Genomic DNA, 20,841 nt, shown 5'->3' with positions numbered 1-20,841 from the left:
AAGGTGGGGGAACGTGGCACTGGGGGGGTGGGTGGTGTGATGAATTGGGAGATTGGGATTGACATATATACACTAATATGTATAAAATGGATGACTAATAAGAACCTGCTGTATAAAAAAGTAAACAAAATTCAAAAATTCAAAAAAAAAATGGTATATAAGGCCCCCCCCACCAAAAAAGAGATCAGGTAAGAGGAACAGATTCATATTTCAGGTCATATTTTAAGCTGAACATCACAACTTGATCTGAATCCATCTGCACATTGTCCTAGAAAACAAGATAGCTGTCTTTTTGCTGTGTCGAATTTTTGATCCATCAGCAGGTCACCCAGCCTTATACCACCCAAGAAGCAGGATTTGCTTCTTTCTGTTCTTAGTTTTTGGAGAAACCTTTGTTTCTATAAAAATGTGGTGTGAATTTGTTTTCTCTTCCAGCATGGCCCTCACCATCCCACAGGGCAAACAAAATGCTCCCTCCTTCCTGCTTATTTTCTCTGTGTTCCTTCAGAGCATCCAAGATAACAGAAGAAACAGGTTGTTGGACAAATCAGTAGGTTGTCATGAAATTTGCAATATATACAGTTCAAATGGATCAGGGCCATGGAACTAGTTTAAGGCCTCTTGTTATCCTCTGGTGTAGCTTTGTGAAATAATCTCTGACCTTTATACAACTTGGCATCACTGTGTTGATGAGAGGCAATGTGCTGAACAGGGCGAAGAAGCCCTGGGCCAACCTGACAAGATGGAGAGGCAGCTGAGACACTGCTCCAGCCTCTTCCTCCCCGGAATCCATCACTGAGCAGGCATGCTTCTTTGTTTCCTCTGAACGGCATAACATAAACTTCCCTAAGCTTTGAATTTGCCAAAACCAGTTGGAATAGAGGATATCTGCTAATGGTGCCCAAATATCCTATCAGTCAATGGATGATAAACACTAACATTGTAGAGAAGCACCATTATACCGCCCACATTGGTACTGCATCTTAGATTCTTTCCTATAACAGGGCCTGATGCTCCATGATGCTGACAAGGGGTTGACTCATGACACCTTCCATCTTTAAGCGAGTCACTGTGGACAAGATGCTGTGTAAGAAATGCTATAAAGTACTGGTTTTACTGCTAGTCTGAGTCTCACTCTGTGCTGGCAATGAGATTACAATAACACACTACAAAGATAAGTGTTACATGAACAACCTTAGTATTAGTAGCCATTATGGGAGAATTAAGAAAGAATCGTGGGCTTCCCTGGTGGCGCAGTGGTTAAGAATCCGCCTGCCAATGCAGGGGACACGGGTTCGAGCCCTGGTCTGGGAGGATCCCACATGCCGCGGAGCAACTGGGCCCGTGAGCCACAATTACTGAGCCTGCGTCTGCGTGTCTGGAGCCTGTGCTCCGCAACAAGAGAGGCCGCGATAGTGAGAGGCCCACGCACCGCGATGAAGAGTGGCCCCCACTTGCCACAACTAGAGAAAGCCCTCGCACAGAAACGAAGACCCAACACAGCCATAAATAAATAAATAAATTAATTAATTAATTAATTAATTAATTAATTTAAAAAAAAAAAAAAAAAGAAAGAATCGTCTTTACACTTTAGATACCAGGATGGTGTTCTCGTGTCTGGCAGAAGGAGCATCGTAACAGTTATGAATGGAGTTGGCAACTGGTACAGCAGGCACTGTCCAATGGGGATAGAGAGAGTGAGGTGCCAGAAGTGACTTGTTATTCCCAGCATTAACATTTGAGGTGCTGGGAGGTCAGGACTGGGGGGGGAGGGGGTTTCTGGAGGAAAGACCAAGATAGCCAGACAGCAGAGGGTCCCCTTGTGGGGTTTAGGGCAGTGCCTATTCACCAACCAGTATCAAAGTACTTCAATATTCTCACAACTGGTTAAATTGCTGCATCAGCTGACTACCAGTCCTGGTTGCGATAAATCAATGCATATCATGCTGGGTAAACCCAACTGGATCCTTGCTACTGAACACTGTAATTGCTAATAATGGGAATATACCACAGGCATGATCTTGCCAATGACCATTTAATTTCACTAGGAATTTCAGGCATTTTTCAAGGAGATGTGGGATTAAACCAATTAAAATATTCATCACACGGCCATATACTTACAACAGCTGCAAAGATGTACTTCTGGTCTTTTTCTTGTAAAAAGAGCAGCACATCAGTTAGAAGCAGAGCTAGGATATCTTCAAAGGAAAAGTATTACTAGTATTAATAAAGCAAACCACAATTCAAATGCCTTTATTAAAATTCTAATTTCATGTTTAAATAATTTAAATAAACATACTAAAAATAAATACTAACTTTTAGTCTAATTATAAAACCTTTATTAAAATGCCTGTATTATGATAGCTAAAGATATATTTTATAGATAACTTAGTAGGTAAGCTGTGTTTCAGTGCAAGCTTGTGTGTGTCACTGTTGGTACAGCTAAATCTCCAGCAAAATTTAATGTTGTAGCCTTCCAAATGGAAGAAAAATATTCAATAAAAAACAAGGTTCTAATAGAATGGAGCAAGCCCTTATCTTTACGGCAAAAAAGTGCTTAATTAAAAATGTTCATGGGCAGCTTCTGCCTTGAATTACTATATATACTAATCTGCTATTTTGTTCCATCTGGATCTGAGGGAAGTCTGAGGTCCTACACCTCCCTTACATACTGTTCACAAGAACCCACCTTCACTATATCACTAACATTCTAACACAAAGTTACCCAGCTGTTCATTCCACAAAACAGATAAAGAGCAAATGACTTGGAGCAACAGGATCTACAGACTGCGGTTAATATTCTAAGTATGGTTCATGTTTAGTTGCAACATTGCAAGTTGCAGATCAATAAGTTCTTTGGTCATTTGTTGCAAGCACTACCAAAACTTGATAATCCTTCAGTGGGTAACAACCTTGGAGTACATGGAATTTAACCACCTCTTCCTCTCATTGCTTACCTAAGGAAGATACTAAGACATATCAGAAACAAGAAGGTTGGGCCAGTGGTGCTTAACCCTGACTGCAGACTCACCTGGGTGCTTTGAGCATCCCTATGCCTGGGCTTCACCCCCAGACCAATAAAATCAGAACCTCTAGGCGGAGACCTGAGCATCAGTAAAATTTTTAAACTCCAGAGGCCATTCTAGGGTTTTAAATCCAGTGGCCAGTGTTGACAAAGCCTCGGACAAGGTGCTAGCTACAGAATCATTTCTTAAGGATCAGAATAAACTATTTTAGACTCTAACCAGATTAACAGGCAGGTTAATGCCTGATAGCAAACAGCACACCAATGTCAACGTGTATATTTATGCGTTACTATGTATATTTATGCATTATTATCATTCAGTCCCAAAGATGATGTTTAGAGTTCATTTTTCCCCTCAATGGTCTGAGCCCCTGGCTGGCTTGGCACACAACAGATTCTGAGTGTGTAGGCACATTTTCCAGAATAATATTTCCATGCCAACAATTAGCAGAATTCTCAGGTCCTTTGATTCAAACATTGCAAACTTGAAAACCCATGCAATACATAGGAAGCCTTTTGCTTGAGGCAGCAAACTTCCCCGTAAGGTCTGTAGCGTGGGCCACCTCTGCCTATGGACGTTTTCATCTTGACCCTACAGGGATCTTTCCACTGACCTAGGGTTTGTGTGTGGGCCTGCATCGCTGAACCATTTTTCTTTGGAAAATCTGTCCTCTGTTAAATGAATAATGTGCGTGAACAACAGGGAGAAATTGGTCTGTTAGAGCCACGGTACCTTTGAAACGACCCGTAGCAGTTTTCCAGTAAACAAGGCCATCGTATAACAGGGTCCTTTCTTTACTCATCAGTGCCTGTTTCCTAAACACGTGGCCATTTTTAAGCTTGGTATATGTTTTGTTTTCAATCTTATTTAGGATCTCAAGCCATTTTTGTTTTTTCTCATATTCGCTGACTTTTAAATCCACAGCTGCAATCATGTCTTTAATTAAGCAAAGAGCTTTGCATAAGTCTTTCTGTTCTTCAGTGCTCTCTGCATGGGAAAAAGAAAGAACAGACACCATGAAATAAGCCAGAGTGCTAATAAGGAAGAGACTTTTTCTTTAGTTTTAAATAAAGTTAAATACATCATCCAAATAGCAAAAATCCTAGAGCAAAAATATTTAACTTCAAATATTCTACCATCACTCCGCACCACTCCTCCCCAAAAGGATGGTTAAAATGTGTCATTAAGAAGATTTACTTATCAGATGCTTCAGCAGAAACACTGTGACAGTATGATGTCTGAATTCTAGAGACTGGTCTGACCTTCCTTCCTAGAGCAGTGAATGTGTCATATCCCAAGTTAGGCCTTCCTTCCACCTTCCCAGACACAGGTAATTAAGCAAACCCCACACCTAGCTTCTTAGAACTTAACTGAGCTACAAGCCCAAGCTGGAGTCCTTTCCCAGAAGGGAGCTGCAGGGTGACTTGAATAGAGCTCGGACTCATTTGCTTTCCTAGATCCCTCTCTCTCTAAAAAAATAACATTTAAAATTATAACTTACAACTGCATTAGCATAAAGATAAATATATTAATAATATATATTTAAACATTTTTTAACCTAAAAAAAATGGGACCAAGGCACTGTGCAGAGTAGGTAACTCAGCCATGCTCATGCCAACAGAGTAGACGATCATCGAAGCCAGCTGTTACTCTGAAATACTGGCCAAATCTCTTATCTCTAGATTATCTTAAGAAAAACTTCTGGAGAAGTTTCTGCAACAGCCTCCTGGAGCTCCAGATGAAACCAAATTTAGCTATTTTCTATGTCTGATTTAAAAAAAGCTAATTGATGTTTATTGAGGTGAATGGAACGGAAAGGGAAAGTTTCAGGAGGTCAGAAAATGCTAGAAGGAGAGGAGAAAGAAAAACAACAGAGAAAATAAAAGATACTCTAAGAGCCTAGAGCAGCAGAAATAAACACACAGAAATAGCAGTGAAATGGAATAAGAACAAGTCCTCCAAAGGGTCTAAACTTTCCAGGCTCTAAATGTCTCAAATAGGTACATGAGGGCTTTGTGAGAAAACCAAGGAATAGATCGTGACACCAGTCATTAACAAGGAAGATTTTCTCATTGCCCATGAAAAGAATATACTTCCTTTACTTCACTACTTTACTATACCTGCCACCCACCTAAGCAGCACTCCCCACCATGAAAAAAAAAAAAAGGAGTCTTCTTTATAAAGAGCATATTTTAAATATAGGAAAGTTGAGTAGAGAAAATCAAAGTTGAATTACAAAGTGACTTAAAGTAAGGCCAAGAAAAGGCTCCGAGTCTTCTGACCTTCAGGAATAAATTACTGTCTTTTAACCGCTTGCAACTCAAAGTGCAGCAGCATTGGCCCCACCCGGGGGGTCTTGTTAGGACTGCTTACCTTGGGTTCTACCCCAGACCTACTGAATCGGAGTCTGCATGTAAATGAGATCCCCAGGTGAGGGGTACTCCTAATGAAATTCCAAAAGCACTGCCATAAAGAGTCACATGCACCAATGTTCCCAGCAACTAGAGAGGTTGGAGAAGTCTGACCTAACTAAGGAGGCAGTGTCCGTTCAGCCACTATGACGTCTATGCCTGCAGAGCCGTAAGTCACACTTCTCATGTCCGACACACAGTAGGCAATCACTGTCATGCATCCTACCTGGAATCTGGCATGGGATGATTCTTGGAGGAGCCCTAGCTGGCCTAACACAGCCCAACAGATGTTAGTCTTTGAGTATTGTGTTAAACTTAAGAAAGAGAATATAACCATAATATAAACTAAAAGTCTCAATTTTGTTTTCATTCTTTAACTGAGAACAAAATTATGAGGCTTTTCTCTTTCTACTGTGCTTCTATTTTCTTTTATGTTAAATTATAGGAAGCAATACAAATGGGACACACGGAATGGATGCTACCATTCCTGCCTGAACTTAGGTCCTAACGTGACTTAAAAAAGAAAATGGAAAGACCAAATCATGCATTTCTATTCACCGAGATCCCTTCCAAAAAAAGGATGTTAAAAGTTGACTTTTTAGAGTGGGAATTTAAGATCTCATTACCACTTTCACGATCTCCAAGTCAGTTGGTCATAATAAAGATAATAAAAACAGCTCCCACTTATCAAGCACCTTGTTTATACCAGGCTGTGTACTGCGCACTTTCTGAGACAATCTCACTTAATCCTCACAACAATTCCATAAGATAAAGATTAGTATTCTCATTTGGTAGTGGAGAGAACTGAGGCTCATTTCATTACCTTGCCCAACTAATGAGCGGCAGAGCCAAGTATCTGGAACGGCCATGCAAGTTTACACAAGGCCAAACCAAAGCCCTTGTTAACAGAAGACACTACCACCCTAATAATTTACTCACGATCAATAACCTAGCTTGAGGAACGGCACTTTTATCTGTCCATTCATTGCACTGTTATATTTATTTATTGATAACCTATTCTGCACTAGATATTGAATCTAGACCCCTCAAGGAGCTTACAGGCCAGCCATGTGCATTAACAGGTTCTTAAAGGACATCCAGATGTTAGTCCTTGAACTTGATGAATTGACAGGGTCAAAAATAGCTCCTTCATAAATCATTCTCAATCTAATAAATCACTGCTGGGAAGGTAATAGGAAGATGAAGAAGAAGAGGTATTAAGGTCTGGATATGGGGGAAATATAGATGGGAAGGGTAGGGTCAAAGTATGAGGAAGTCTACTTGCTTTGGGCTGCTTGGAGGAATTCAGACTATTGGCCAAGTCACATTAAGAAAGATAACTTTTCAAAATGGATCCAAATCCTAAGGCTTCACAGTTTTTCCATAATGAAAAATCTTTATGAATCAGGCACCCACAAGCATTTATAGCTGTTTACAACACCTCAGCTATGTTTAAAACTAATGAAAGAGGCAAATGTTTATCCCAGAAGTCATCACTCACCCTTTGTGTACTGCAATATCCTTTCCACCAAGACAGGGTATTTTGTGATGCGCTGAGTGACCAGCAGAATGCATTCTGGAATTCCTCGGCGTCGAGCCAAAAGATTACTATTTCGGAGCTTAAAATATATATATATATGTATATATTTTTTAATTTTAATATACACAAGCACTACCTGTATTTTCTTTTTAGGTAGGAATTTAATAATACAAAGAATCTGCAACAGTATAATTCTATTCAGACATAACAGGCTGCATCATTAATTAAAACTTGATATATTGTCATTAAATTGTATACTTTGAAATTAATTTCAATAACCCAACTCTCCAAGATTAAGAAGTTTCAAGTTACACTGATGTACTTAGAGTTAATTCCAAAAATGAGCAGGTTTTAAGACTTATAAGTGCTAAGATTCATGAATAGCAGAAGTTTTGAAAAATACTCAGAAATCAAAGTTACACTTTGAACACGAGTTTGCAATTAACTGTTCGTTTTTCTAACAGGGTTTCCTCTACGTTTGTTATTATTCATCATAGCATTTAAGTTTCCTCTAATCCAGGCAACTTTTTTCTAAATATCTCAAAGCCTTATTTTCAAGTTCTCAATACACATGTATGTTTTAAAAAAAAAAGGAGGGGAATTCAGTAGCATTCTTAAAATGGTAGATAAAAAATTAGAATCTATGAAACTCTAAAGGACAAATTTCTTCAATAAGTAAGTAGGACACCAAAAAAATGGGATGGGAAGCATTCAATGTAAAGGCGATTTAAAAGACATAACCCCCCATGGATAATATATAAACTTTGGTCAGATCCTGATACAATTTTATGAGCTAATGAGGGAAATTTGATTACTGGTCAGCTGTTTGAAGATATTAAAGAATTATTGTGTATTTAAGTGTAATAATGCCACTGTAAGTTTTTAAAGATATACTGTTCAGCGATACAAGTTATATATGAAATGATGTGCATCACAGACCTGCTTCAAATTAATCCAGTGGGGGTGGGGTGGGTTTTTTATTTTTACTGTGGTTCTTCTGATTTATAACTTGTCAGGGCATGAAAAGCTTCGCAGGATATTACAAAGGTGCTCAGAAGTATGGAGAACATGGCTTCGCAAATATAAATACAAAAGTAAAGGATTCGGGAGAAATATTTTACTAACACAGAAAAAGAGGCTTTCTATCTTTGCCACAAACCTATCACTTCCTTCTTCCCTGAAAAACAGTACCTAGATGTGAAACTTGGTTAGATCATCTAAAAAACTAGCATGAACTTCATGCTGGCTTACCATTTTGTAACAGAGTTTTAAAATACTTGCCTTAATAAAATTCTGAAACTTTTTATTCTGCTGGAGTTCTTTAAAGAGGCTAACAGCCTCCTTGTGATGGCTACAGAATTCCCCATATATTTTCTTCATTTTATTTGCATTTTCTTCTGAAAACTGAGAAGAAAAACATTTCAGTGATGGTTTATAAATTTAGTCAGTTCTAAACACTAAAAAGAACATGCAATTTTCACATATTTCAGTACATTCTTTGCAAATAAAGAATAAACATCCAGGAATTTCTGACTGCAATCACTTCTCTTCTCCAGGTACTTTTTAAATTAAAGTAAGAGGAAGTAGTCAAGAGGTAAGAGGAAGACATCAACCTAATGTGATTATATTATATTGAACTAACTCACTTATCAATAGCCCAATGAAAAACATTTGATATCTTCTATTTTTGTGTGTTTATACAACTTTATAATTTCAATTTATAGTTTTAATACTTTTATAGATTGAAGGGTATGGGGCACATTTGGGGATCCTCAGGAAGGTTGACATTTACATTGGGTAACTGATCATGTCCATGAACTCAGTCCTCATTGGGAATTTAATTTTTGTCATCACAAATGGATCAACAGGCAGGTTATCATTAGCCAAGATGACAGAGAAAGATGAGTAACCAAAAGGCCAATTTATTAACTGATGGACACAAGTAGAGATGTGGGCCGGATATTTCAATAACCTTGGCCTGCAGAAAAATCTCTGTAGAAAAATCTACATGGGAACAACTTAGAATCATAAGGTGGTATGGAGAGAATCAGCTGAATAATTTGAATGCCAATGTTTCAGACTCTGATGACCCTATGTATACATGTGGGTGTTGAAGATCATTGTAAGAGAAACCAGAACACATCTACACCTCCTTAGAAAGTACTTAAAATGTACATCCCTATCTCTGGTCTTTTCAACTTTGCTCACAGTTTTATCTATGCTTGAGGCCAATACCTCTTACGATATGATCCTTAAGCCACCAACAATAATATATAGGTATAAATTTAACAAAACATACACAGACCTTGTGTGCTGAAAACTACACAATGTTAATGAAAGAAATCAAGTAAGATTTAAATAAATATACCATGTTCATAGATTGGAAGACTCAACATAGTAAAGATGTCAATTCTCCCCAAATTAATGTACAAGTTTAATGCAATTCTTATCAAATCCCAGCAAGTGTTTGTACATATAGACAAGATTATTCTAGAATTTATATCAAAAGGTAAAGGAACTAGAATAGATAAAAACAATTTTGGAAAAGAAGAATAAAGTAAAAGAACTCAGTCTAGTCAATTTCAAGATTTATTCTATAACTACTGCAATTATGACTATGGAAGGATACACATAGATCAATGGAACAAAACAGGAACCCAAAATGCCCAAAAGATTTTGACAGAAGGCAAAAGCAATTTATTGGAGGAAGGATAGCCCTTTCAACAAATGATACTGGAGCAGCTGAACATCCACAGGTCAAAAAATAATAATAATAACCTTGATCAAAGTCTCATATTTTATACAAAAAGTAACTCCAAATGGATCACAGACCTAAATATAAAACATAAAACTATAAAACTTTTAGAAAAAAAAAATAGGAGAAAATCTTTGGGATCTCAGGCTAGACAACGAGGTCTTAGACTTGACATCAAAAGCATGATCCTTAAAATATGAGGGAGTCCGGGAAAAAGTTTGGCCTGCGTAAGAGGCAAGAGACCATTGTTTCAAGGTGTGTGAGGAGAGGGGATTCAGAGCACCGCTTAAATGAGCTTCAGGGATGGGCGCAAGCTGCGGCTATCAGCATGGACACCAGAGACGGGCATGAAACGCTAAGGCTGCTGCTGCAGCCACCAAGAATCCTGTGTGCAAGCACAGGTCACTGTCCACACCTCCCCTTCTGGGAGCCTGTGCAGCCCACCACTGCCAGGGTCCCGTGATCCAGGGACAACTTCCCCGGGAGAACACATGGCGCGCCTCAGGTTGTTGCAACAACATGTTGACCTCTGCCGCCGCAGGCTCGCCCCGCATTCCGTACCCCTCCCTCCCCCAGGCCTGAATGAGCTAGAGCCCCCGAAGCAGCTGCTCCTTTAACCCCGGCCTGTCTGAGCGAACAACAGATGCCCTCAGGCGATCTACATGCAGAGGCGGGGCCAAATCCAAAGCTGAACCCCAGGAGATGTGCGAACAAAGAAGAGAAAGGGAAATTTCTCCCAGCAGCCTCAGGAGCAGTGGATTAAATCTCCACACTCAACTTGATGTACCCTGCATCTGTGGAATACCTGAATAGACAACAAATCATCCCAAAATTGAGGCGGTGGACTTTGGGAGCAACTGTAGACATGGGGTTTGCTGTATGGGACTGACTAGATTCTGATTTTTATGTTTATCTTAGTATAGTTTTTAGTGCTTGTTATCACTGGTGGATTTGTTTATTGGTTTGGTTGCTCTCTTTTTTTTTAATTATTTTTAAAATTTTTTTATTTTAATAATATTTTTCTAATTTTTTATTTTAATAACTTTTTTTTTCTTTATTTCGTTTTTTCCTCCCTTTTCTTCTGAACTGTGTGGCTGACAGGGTCTTGGTGCTCCGGCTGGATGTCAGGCCTGACCTTTGAGGTGGGAGAGCTGAGTTCAGGACACTGGACCACCAGAGACCTCCCGGCCCCACGTAATATCAATCGGCGAGAGCTCTCCCAGAGATCTCTGTCTCAATGCTAAGACCCAGCTCCACTCAATGACCAGCAAGCTACAGTGCTGGACACCCCATGCCAAACAACTAGCAAGACAGGAACACAACCCCACCCATTAGCAGAGAGGTTGCCTAAAATCATAATAAGTTCACAGACACCCCAAAACACAACACCAGATACGGTCCTGTCCACCAGAAAGACAAGATCCAGTCTCACCCACCAGAACACAGGCACCAGTCCCCTCCACCAGGAAGCCTACACAACCCACTGAACCAACCTTACCCACTGGGGGCAGAAACCAAAAGCAATGGGAACTACGAAACTGCAGCCTGCAAAAATGAGACCCCCAAAAAGAAAGTTAAGCAAAATAAGAAGACAGAGAAATACGTAGCAGATGAAGGAGCAAAGTAAAACCTCACCAGACCAAACAAATGAAGAGGAAATAGGCAGTCTACCTGAAAAAGAATTCAGAGTAATGATAGTAAAGATGATCCAAAATCTTGGAAATAGAATGGAGAAAATACAAGAAACGATTAACAAGGACCTAGAAGAACTAAAGAGCAAACAAACAATGATGAACAACAAAATAAATGAAATTAAAAATTCTCTTGAAGGAATCAATAGCAGAATAACTGAGGCAGAAGAACGGATAAGTGACCTGCAAGATAAAATAGTGGAAATAACTACCGCAGAGCAGAATAAAGAAAAAAGAATGAAAAGAATTAAGGACAGTCTCAGAGACCTCTGGGACAACATCAAAGGCACCAACATTCGAATTATAGGGGTCCCAGAAGAAGACGAGAAAAAGAAAGGGACTGAGAAAATATTTGAAGAGATTATAGTTGAAAACTTCCCTAACATGGGAAAGGAAATAGTCAATCAAGTCCAGGAAGCGCAGAGAGTCCCATACAGGATAAATCCAAGGAGAAACACGCCGAGAGACATATTAATCAAACTATCAAAAATTAAACACAAAGAAAAAATATTAAAAGCAGCAAGGGAAAAGCAACAAATAACGTACAAGGGAATCCCCATAAGGTTAACAGCTGATCTTTCAGCAGAAACTCTGCAAGCCAGAAGGGAGTGGCAGGACATATTTAAAGTGATGAAAGGGAAAAACCTACAACCAAGATTACTCTACCCAGCAAGGATCTCATTCAGATTTGACGGAGAAATTAAAACCTTTACAGACAAGCAAAAGCTAAGAGAATTCAGCACCACCAAACCAGCTTTACAACAAATGCTAAAGGAACTTCTCTAGGCAGGAAACACAGGGAAGGAAAAGACCTACAATAGCAGACTCCAAACAATTAAGAAAATGGTAATAGGAACATACATTTTGATAACTACCTTAAATGTAAATGGATTAAATGCTCCAACCAAAAGACACAGACTGGCTGAATGGATACAAAAACAAGGCCCGTATGTATGCTGTCTACAAGAGACCCACTTCAGACCTAGGGACACATACAGACTGAAAGTGAGGGGATGGAAAAAGATATTCCATGCAAATGGAAATCAAAAAAAGGCTGGAGTAGCAATTCTCATGTCAGACAAAATAGACTTTAAAATAAAGACCATTACAAGAGACAAAAAAGTACACTACATAATGATCAAGGGATCAATCCAAGAAGAAGATAAAACAATTGTAAATATTTATGCACCCACCATAGGAGCACCTCAATACATAAGGCAAATACTAACAGCCATAAAAGGGGAAATTGACAGTAACACAATAATAGTAGGGGACTTTAACACCCCATTTGCACCAATGGACAGATCATCCAAAATGAAAATAAATAAGGAAACACATGCTTTAAATGACACATTAAACAAGATGGACATAATTGATATTTAAGGACATTCCATCCAAAAACAACAGAATACACTTTCTTCTCAAGTGCTCATGGAACATTCTCCAAGATTGATCATATCTTGGGTCACAAATCAAGCCTTGGTAAATTTAAGAAAATTGAAATCATATCAAGTATCTTTTCCAACCACAACGCTATGAGACTAGATATCAATTACAGGTAAAAAACTGTAAAAAATACAAATACATGGAGGCTAAACAATACACTACTAAATAACCAAGAGATCACTGAAGAAATCAAAGAGGAAATCAAAAAATACCTAGAAACAAATGACAATGAAAACACGACAACCCAAAACCTATAGGATGCAGCAAAAGCAGTTCTAAGAGGGAAGTTTATAGCAATACAATCCTACCTCAAGAAACAAGAAACATCTCAAATAAACAACCTAACCTTACACCTAAAGCAATTAGAGAAAGAACAAAAAAAAACCCAAAATTGGCAGAAGGAAAGAAATCATAAAAATCAGATCAGAAATAAATGAAAAAGAAATGAAGGAAACAATAGCAAAGATCAATAAAACTAAAAGCTGGTTCTTTGAGAAGATAAACAAAATTGATAAACCATTAGCCAGACTCATCAAGAAAAAAAGGGAAAAGACTTAAATCAACAGAATTAGAAATGAAAAGGGAGAAGTAACAACAGACACTGCAGAAATACAAAAGATCATGAGAGATTACTATAAGCAACTAAATGCCAATAAAATGGACAACTTGGAAGAAATGGACAAATTCTTACAAAAGCACAACCTTCCGAGACTGAACCAGGAAGAAATAGAAGATATAAACAGACCAATCACAAGCACTGAAATTGAAATTGTGATTAAAAATCTTCCAACAAACAAAAGCCCAGGACCAGATGGCTTCCCAGGCGAATTCTATCTAACATTTAGAGAAGAGCTAACACCCATCCTTCTCAAACTCCTCCAAAATACAGCAGAGGGAGGAACACTCCCAAACTCATTCTACGAGGCCACCATCACCCTGATACCAAAACCAGACAAAGATGTCACAAAGAAAGAAAACTACAGGCCAATATCACTGATGAACATAGATGCAAAAATCCTCAACAAAATACTAGCAAACAGAATCCAGCAGCACATTAAAAGGATCAAACACCATGATCTACTGGGGTTTATCCCGGGAATGCAAGGATTCTTCAATATATGCAAATAAATCAATGTGATACACCATATTAAGAACCTGAAGGATAAAAACCATATGATCATCTCAATAGATGCAGAAAAAGCTTTTGACAAAATTCAACACCCATTTAAGATAAAAACCCTCCAGAAAGTAGGCATAGAGGGAACTTATGTCAACATAATAAAGGCCATATATGACAAACCCACAGCCAACATCATCCTCAATGGTGAAAAACTGAAACCACCTCCACTAAGATAAGGAACAAGACAAGGCTCCCCACTCTCACCAATATTATTCAACAATTTTGGAAGTTTTAGCCACAGCAATCAAGAGAAGATAAAGAAATAAAAGAATCCAAATCAGAAAAGAAGAAGTAAAACTGTCACTGTTTGCAGATGACATGATACTATACATAGAGAATCCTAAAGATGCTACCAGAAAACTACTAGAGCTAATCAATGAATTTGGTAATGTAGCAGGATATAAAATTAATGCACAGAAATCTCTGGCATTCTTATACACTAATGATGAAAAATCTGAAAGAGAAATTAAGGAAACACTCCCATTTACCATTGCAACAAAAAGAATAAAATACCTAGGAATAAACCTACCTAAGGAGACAACAGACCTGTATGCAGAAAACTATAAGACACTGATGAAAGAAATTAAAGATGATACAAACAGATGGAGAGATATACCATGTTCTTGGATCGGAAGAATCAATACTGTGAAAATGACTATACTACCCAAAGCAATCTATAGATTCAATGCAATCCCTATTAAACTATCAATGGCATTTTTCACAGAACTAGAACAAAAAATATCACAATTTGTATGGAAACACAAAAGACCCCGAATAGCCAAAGTAATCTTGAGAAAGAAAAATGGAGCTGGAGGAATCAGGCTCTCTGACTTCAGACTGTACTACAAAGCTACAGTAATCAAGACAGTATTGTACTGGCACAAAAACAGAAATACAGATCAATGGAACAGGAGAGAAAGCCCAGAGATAAACCCATGCACATATGGTCACCTTACCTTTGATAAAGGATGCAAGAATATACAATGGAGAAAAGACAGCCTCTTCAATAAGTGGTGCTGGGAAAACTGGACAGCTACATGTAAAAGAATGAAATTAGAACACTCCCTAACACCATACACAAAAATAAACTCAAAATGGATTAAAGACCTAAATGTAAGGCCAGACACTATAAAACTCTTAGAGGAAAACATAGGCAGAACACTCTAGGACATACATCACAGAAAGATCCTTTGTGACCCACCTCCTAGAGAAATGGAAATAAAAACAAAAATAAACAAATGGGACCTAATGAAACTTAAAGGCTTTTGCACAGCAAAGGAAACCATAAACAAGACGAAAAGACAACCCTCAGAATGGGAGAAAATATTTGCAAATGAAGCAACTGACAAAGGATTAATCTCCAAAATATACAAGCAGCTCATGCAGCTCAATATCAGAAAAACAAACAACCCAATCCAAAAATGGGCAGAAGACCTAAACAGACATTTCTCCAAAGAAGATATACAGATTGTCAACAAACACATGATAGAATGCTCAACATCACTAATCATTAGAGAAATGCAAATCAAAACTACAATGAGGTATCACCTCACACCAGTCAGAATGGACATCATCAAAAAATCTACAAACAATAAATGCTGGAGAGGGTGTGGAGAAAAGGGAACCCTCTTGCACTGTCGGTGGGAATGTAAATTGATACAGCCACTATGGAGAACAGTATGGAGGTTCCCTAAAAAACTAAAAACAGAACTACCCTACAACCCAGCAATCCCACTACTGGGCGTATATCCTGAGAAAACCATAATTCAAAAAGAATCATGTACCACAATGTTCATTGCAGCACTATTTACAATAGCCAGGACATGGAAGCAACCTAAGTGTCCATTGACAGATGAATGGATAAAGAAGACATGTGACACATATATACAATGGAATATTACTCAGCCATAAAAAGAAACGAATTGAGTTATTTGGAGTGAGGTGGATGGACCTAGAGTCTGTCATACAAAGTGAAAATAAGTCAGAATGAGAAAAACAAATACCGTATGCTGACACATATATATGGAATCTAAAAAAAAAAAAAGTGGTTCTGAAGAACCTAGGGGCAGGACAGGAATAAAGATGCAGATGTAAAGAACGAACTTGAGGACACGGGGAGGGGGAAGTGTAAGCTGGGACGAAGTGAGAGAGCAGCATTGACATATATACGAAATGTACAAAATGTAAAACAGATAGTGGGAAGCAGCTGCATAGCACAGGGAGATCAGCTCTGGGCTTTGTGACCACCTAGAGGTGTGGGATAGGGAGGGTGGGAGGGAGACACAAGAGGGAGGGGATATGGGGATATATGTATATGTATAGCTGATTCACTTTGTTATACAGCAGAAACTAACACAACATCGTAAAGCAATTATACTCCAATAAAGATGTTAAAAAATAAATAAACAAACTGTGGTACATTCATACTCTGGTATACAACTCAACAATAAAAAGGAATGAACTACTGACATACACAGCCATCTAGATGATGCAGAGAATTGTGCTGAGTTGAAAAAAAGCCAATCCAAAAGGGACATACTGTGTATATAATCTATATAACATGTATGTAATTTATATAACTGGATTGAAATGACAAAATTATAGAAAGAACAGATTAGTGATTGCCAGCAGTTGGGGACAGGAGCGAAGTAGGTGTGGCTATAAAATGGCCAGATGAGGAATCCTCATTGTGATATAAATGTTCTGGCGTTTTGCTGTATCCCTCTCAGTATCCTGGTTGTGGTACTGTATTATAGCTCTGTAAGATATTACCATTGGGGAAAAGATAATTTTAAAATGCCAACCCCCTGACCCAATCCTATCAAACAACACACTAGGGGTCGGGAGCACAGAATACCTCGTTCTTAACAAGCTTTAGGAGATTCCTATGTACCTGAAATTGGAAAACCACTGCTATATATCAAGTATGCTCCACATGTTCACAATTTCTCACCAACACCGCAAGTTCCCACTGACTAAATTACCATCATATTCCAGCCCAGCCTCCTGAGATCTATGCAGTCCCCGAGGTTGGAGTGTGGGATTTCCCCAGACTCTCTCATACATCCTTCAACAGCTTGCTCTCCCTCTGCTCCTACAGAGTGCCACTCCCACAGCCATTGTCTGAGGACTTTGCTAATATATTCTTCAGGAGATAATTTTATTTACATAGTATTGGAAGGAAGCCCTTGCCATACCCACTAAGCGTGTCCACCAACAGGAACACAAAAGCAGACTTAATCCTTTTCTCTTAATACCGAGGATTTTCCTTTTCATCCAAAAGACCACCAGGCTCACCCTGTGTAATAGCCAATTTCCCAAAACTTGTCCTCAAATTCCATAAAATTAAATAAAAAATATATCTGGTAAAGATGTGAAATTTTTGTTAACTATGAAAGTGACACAAGAACGAAAAAATGTTTTAAATGATTAGAATTAAAAGTCATGATTGTTTGTATCAAGGAAAGAGAGATTATGCAAATACTTTCAAATGATAAAATAATCTTGCACTTCATTTTTGAATGCATTCACTCGGATTCAAGTTCACCAAGACACAGACATTTTTATTCAAACTGTCTTCCCAAGTACTTTACAGTCTCTTAACCCGGCACTGTATATGTTTCAGGTGAATTATGAAGACGGAACAGGTCTAGGACTTTAAAGATAATATGCAAAGCAGATAGTGCTTTGATTAGAAACTTATTACTTGTGTGGATTTTTACATTGCTAGACATGAGGAAGAAGATTTTGGGCAATTGTCAGTATTCTTTTTTCTTTTTGTGTATTACAAATATTTGTATTTAAGCATATTTAAATGTTTAACCTATAGACCAACAGCTAAACTCGACTGGTGTGTGTGACAGGGTGAAACTGATACAAAATTAATATTTTGGAGGGGACATTTTGGCATCTACTTAGAGAACGCCAAACTAAAGTAATTAGGGATAGATCTCCATGCCTTTCCTCAAATGCTGTAAGTGACTGCAAAACATAGCATTGGAGTGAATTCCTGGTGTGTTTTTCCCAAGTGACCCATTCATTCAATAAATATTTATAGTACCAAGCACTGTTCTAGGTATTGAAATACAGTGGTAACCAAACAGACGAGACTCCCTGCCTTACTGGGACTTACAGACTAGTGATGGTAGAAAGCTTCCCCAGAATGTCACTGTGGATATCACAAAGATATATTCTTAACTCAGATCTCAGCTATGCCACTTATGAGACGTGTGACCTTGAGAAAGTCATTACTTCTCCATGCCTCAGTTTTAGGGAAAATAAATATTTGCCTTACTGTGTTGTGATGGTTAAGTGAGGTAGTATAATGGAAGTACCCTGAAAGTCCCTACCATGTTAAGGCTGCTGGATACATGTTATTTAACTTCTGTATTAGCATGTTTTAAATGCAGAGTCTCTTTCAGAGAGATTGGGGACCAATACAAATTGTCAAAAGTAAGGTGTTTTTTTTTTTTTAACTAGGAGAGTGGCACAGCCCATTCTCACCGATGCTTCAAACATCCCAAGCACCTAAAAAGTGCCTCCTTTGAGTGAGATTTGCTTGTCTTATCCCCCAGGCATGAACTCCAGGGCTTTCATGATAATAGATCTGCCTCCCTCCTCCTAAAATTAGGCAGCACTTATCTTGGAGATATTGGTGAGACTATCACGGGCCACTCAGGAAGGCATGTTACTAGAGAGCCCATCACATCAAGAAGTCTAAGTAGGGAATTCCTTGGTGGTCTAGTGATTAGGGCTCCACGTTTTCACTGCCGAGGGCAAGGGTTCAATCCCTGCTCGGGGAACTAAGATCCTGCAAGCCACACAGCGTGGCCAAAAAAAAGGCTAAGCAAATTTTCTCCAGCCAAGTCCTGTGACACATAGAAGAGTCACTGGTTATTAAAAACTCTCAGACATCGGTCATACACACCAACATCAAATAAAAGACAACCAGCTAAACCCATCTGTCAATAATCATAATGAAATCAATTCCAGTTCTCTGCAGGCTTTGAATACTCTAGACAGTCTGCATACCTTTAGGCTTTGAGGTTTTAAGACTTTTAAACCTTTCTCACCTGTTGTACTAGAATATCTCCAATTCGGTTGATGACGAAATTCCTGTCGTTGCCAATACAAGATTCTTGCCTTCGCTCCTTCATACTATAGAAGAAATGCCTGTGGATTTCAAGTAACTCATCTAAACAAGGGAAGATTTTATCCACAGTGCTGTGGTCAAGCTGCAGCTCCTCCTTCATCCCTTTCCTGAAGATCTCAGACATGATGAACAGGGTCTGGATGTGATGCATTTCTGTCTGCATTAGCTCTGAAACAGGTGAGCAGAAACAAAGCTTTAAAACAAGTGTCCTCTGATGTTAACTAGACTTACTGTGGTGATCATTTTGCAATATAGACAACTATCATTAAGTTGTACACCTGAAACTAATATAATGTTGTATGTCAATTATACCTCAATTTTTAAAAAAAGTATCCCTATTGACCTAAATTAGTAGTTAAACAATGTATGTTACACAAATAAAAAAAAAAAGAGGGAATGTTTAGGAATAATAATATTCTTCTACTGTTGAAGTCAGCATTGATTAAACATTTAATGTAAGCTCAAAATATTAAACTATTCTCTTTTTTCCAGACATTATATGAGGATATGTATAAGTCAAGTCCAAGATGTAAGAATCCAATGTATCAAACTTTCATAATATAACCAGCTAACATCTTTAGGTATCTTCAGTTGGGAACCAGGTTTTATTTTCCCCTGAATGCTCTATAAAATAAAACTCAGTTTACCTCTTTTCTTTCTTTTTCCTTCTTTCATTTGTGTGTGTGTGTGTGTGTGTGTGTGTTTTGCATTGAGTAGGAGCACAATTAATTTGGTGAATTATGTTGAATTAAATATAATAAAGTTCCTCAATGCATACAACAGTAGGTCCTTTCTATTACTGGATCTGTCTCTGAAATTCCATTTTCTCCAGGAGAAAACATTGTGTCATGATCAAGGGACATCATCAAGAAAGTGAAAAGACAGCCCATACAATGGGAGAAAATATTTGCAAATCATGTATTTGATAAGGGACTTAAGTCCAGAATATATAAAGAACTCTTATGACTCAACAACAACAAAAAAAACCACTTCAAAATAGGCCAAAGATTTGAATAGATGTTTCTCTAAAGAGATATACCAATAGCCAATGTGCACATGAAAAGATGCACAACATCATTAGCCATCAGGGAAATACAAACCAAAACCACAATGAGACACCACTTTACACACACTACAATAATTGTAATTTAAAGGATGAACAATAAAGAAGCCTTGGTAAGATGTGGAGAAATTGAAACCCTCATACATTGCTGGTGTGAATGTAAAATGGTACAGCTGCTTTGGAAAACAGGCAGTTCTTCAAAAGGTTAAACATAAAGGTACCATGTGACCCCCAAAGTGGGAACAACCCAAAATGACCATCAAGTCATGATTAGATGAACAAAGTGTGGTATATCTATACAATGAAATACTACTCAGCCACAAAAAGGAATAGAGTGCTGATTTCTATTACAGCATGGATGAACCTTGAAAACAATATGTTAAGTGAAAGAAGCCAGGCCCAAAAAACTAAATATTGTAATGTTCATAGGGACATATTCATAGGGACAGAAAGTAGATTAGTGGTTGCCAGGTACTGGTGGGAGGGGACAAAGGGGAGTGACTGCTAATTGGCACAGGGTTTCTTTCTGGAGTGATGAAAATGCTCTGGAATTAAATAGTGGTTGATGGTTGCACAA

At 38.3% G+C, this 20,841-nt stretch overlaps 1 protein-coding gene across 5 annotated transcripts in view; it reads right to left on the bottom strand.

Moving 5' to 3' along the window:
* The window catches only part of ARHGEF28 (Rho guanine nucleotide exchange factor 28), a 309,300-nt gene that overhangs the window by 58,378 nt on the left and 230,081 nt on the right, over positions 1-20,841 (bottom strand). For all 5 annotated transcript variants that reach the window (XM_036846524.1, XM_036846525.1, XM_036846526.1 and 2 more), the window contains 5 exons: positions 19,122-19,369; positions 8,259-8,381; positions 6,939-7,056; positions 3,759-4,013; positions 2,122-2,198 (listed from right to left, as the gene is read on the bottom strand). In XM_036846524.1, coding sequence (XP_036702419.1) covers positions 2,122-2,198; positions 3,759-4,013; positions 6,939-7,056; positions 8,259-8,381; positions 19,122-19,369 — 821 coding nt within the window. The remainder of the gene's footprint in view (positions 1-2,121; positions 2,199-3,758; positions 4,014-6,938; positions 7,057-8,258; positions 8,382-19,121; positions 19,370-20,841) is intronic.

The sequence above is a fragment of the Balaenoptera musculus genome, chromosome 3, assembly GCF_009873245.2.
Source record: "Balaenoptera musculus isolate JJ_BM4_2016_0621 chromosome 3, mBalMus1.pri.v3, whole genome shotgun sequence".
In the NCBI taxonomy this organism is placed as follows: Eukaryota; Metazoa; Chordata; class Mammalia; order Artiodactyla; family Balaenopteridae; genus Balaenoptera; species Balaenoptera musculus.
This window is presented reverse-complemented; position numbering and strand designations above follow the sequence as displayed.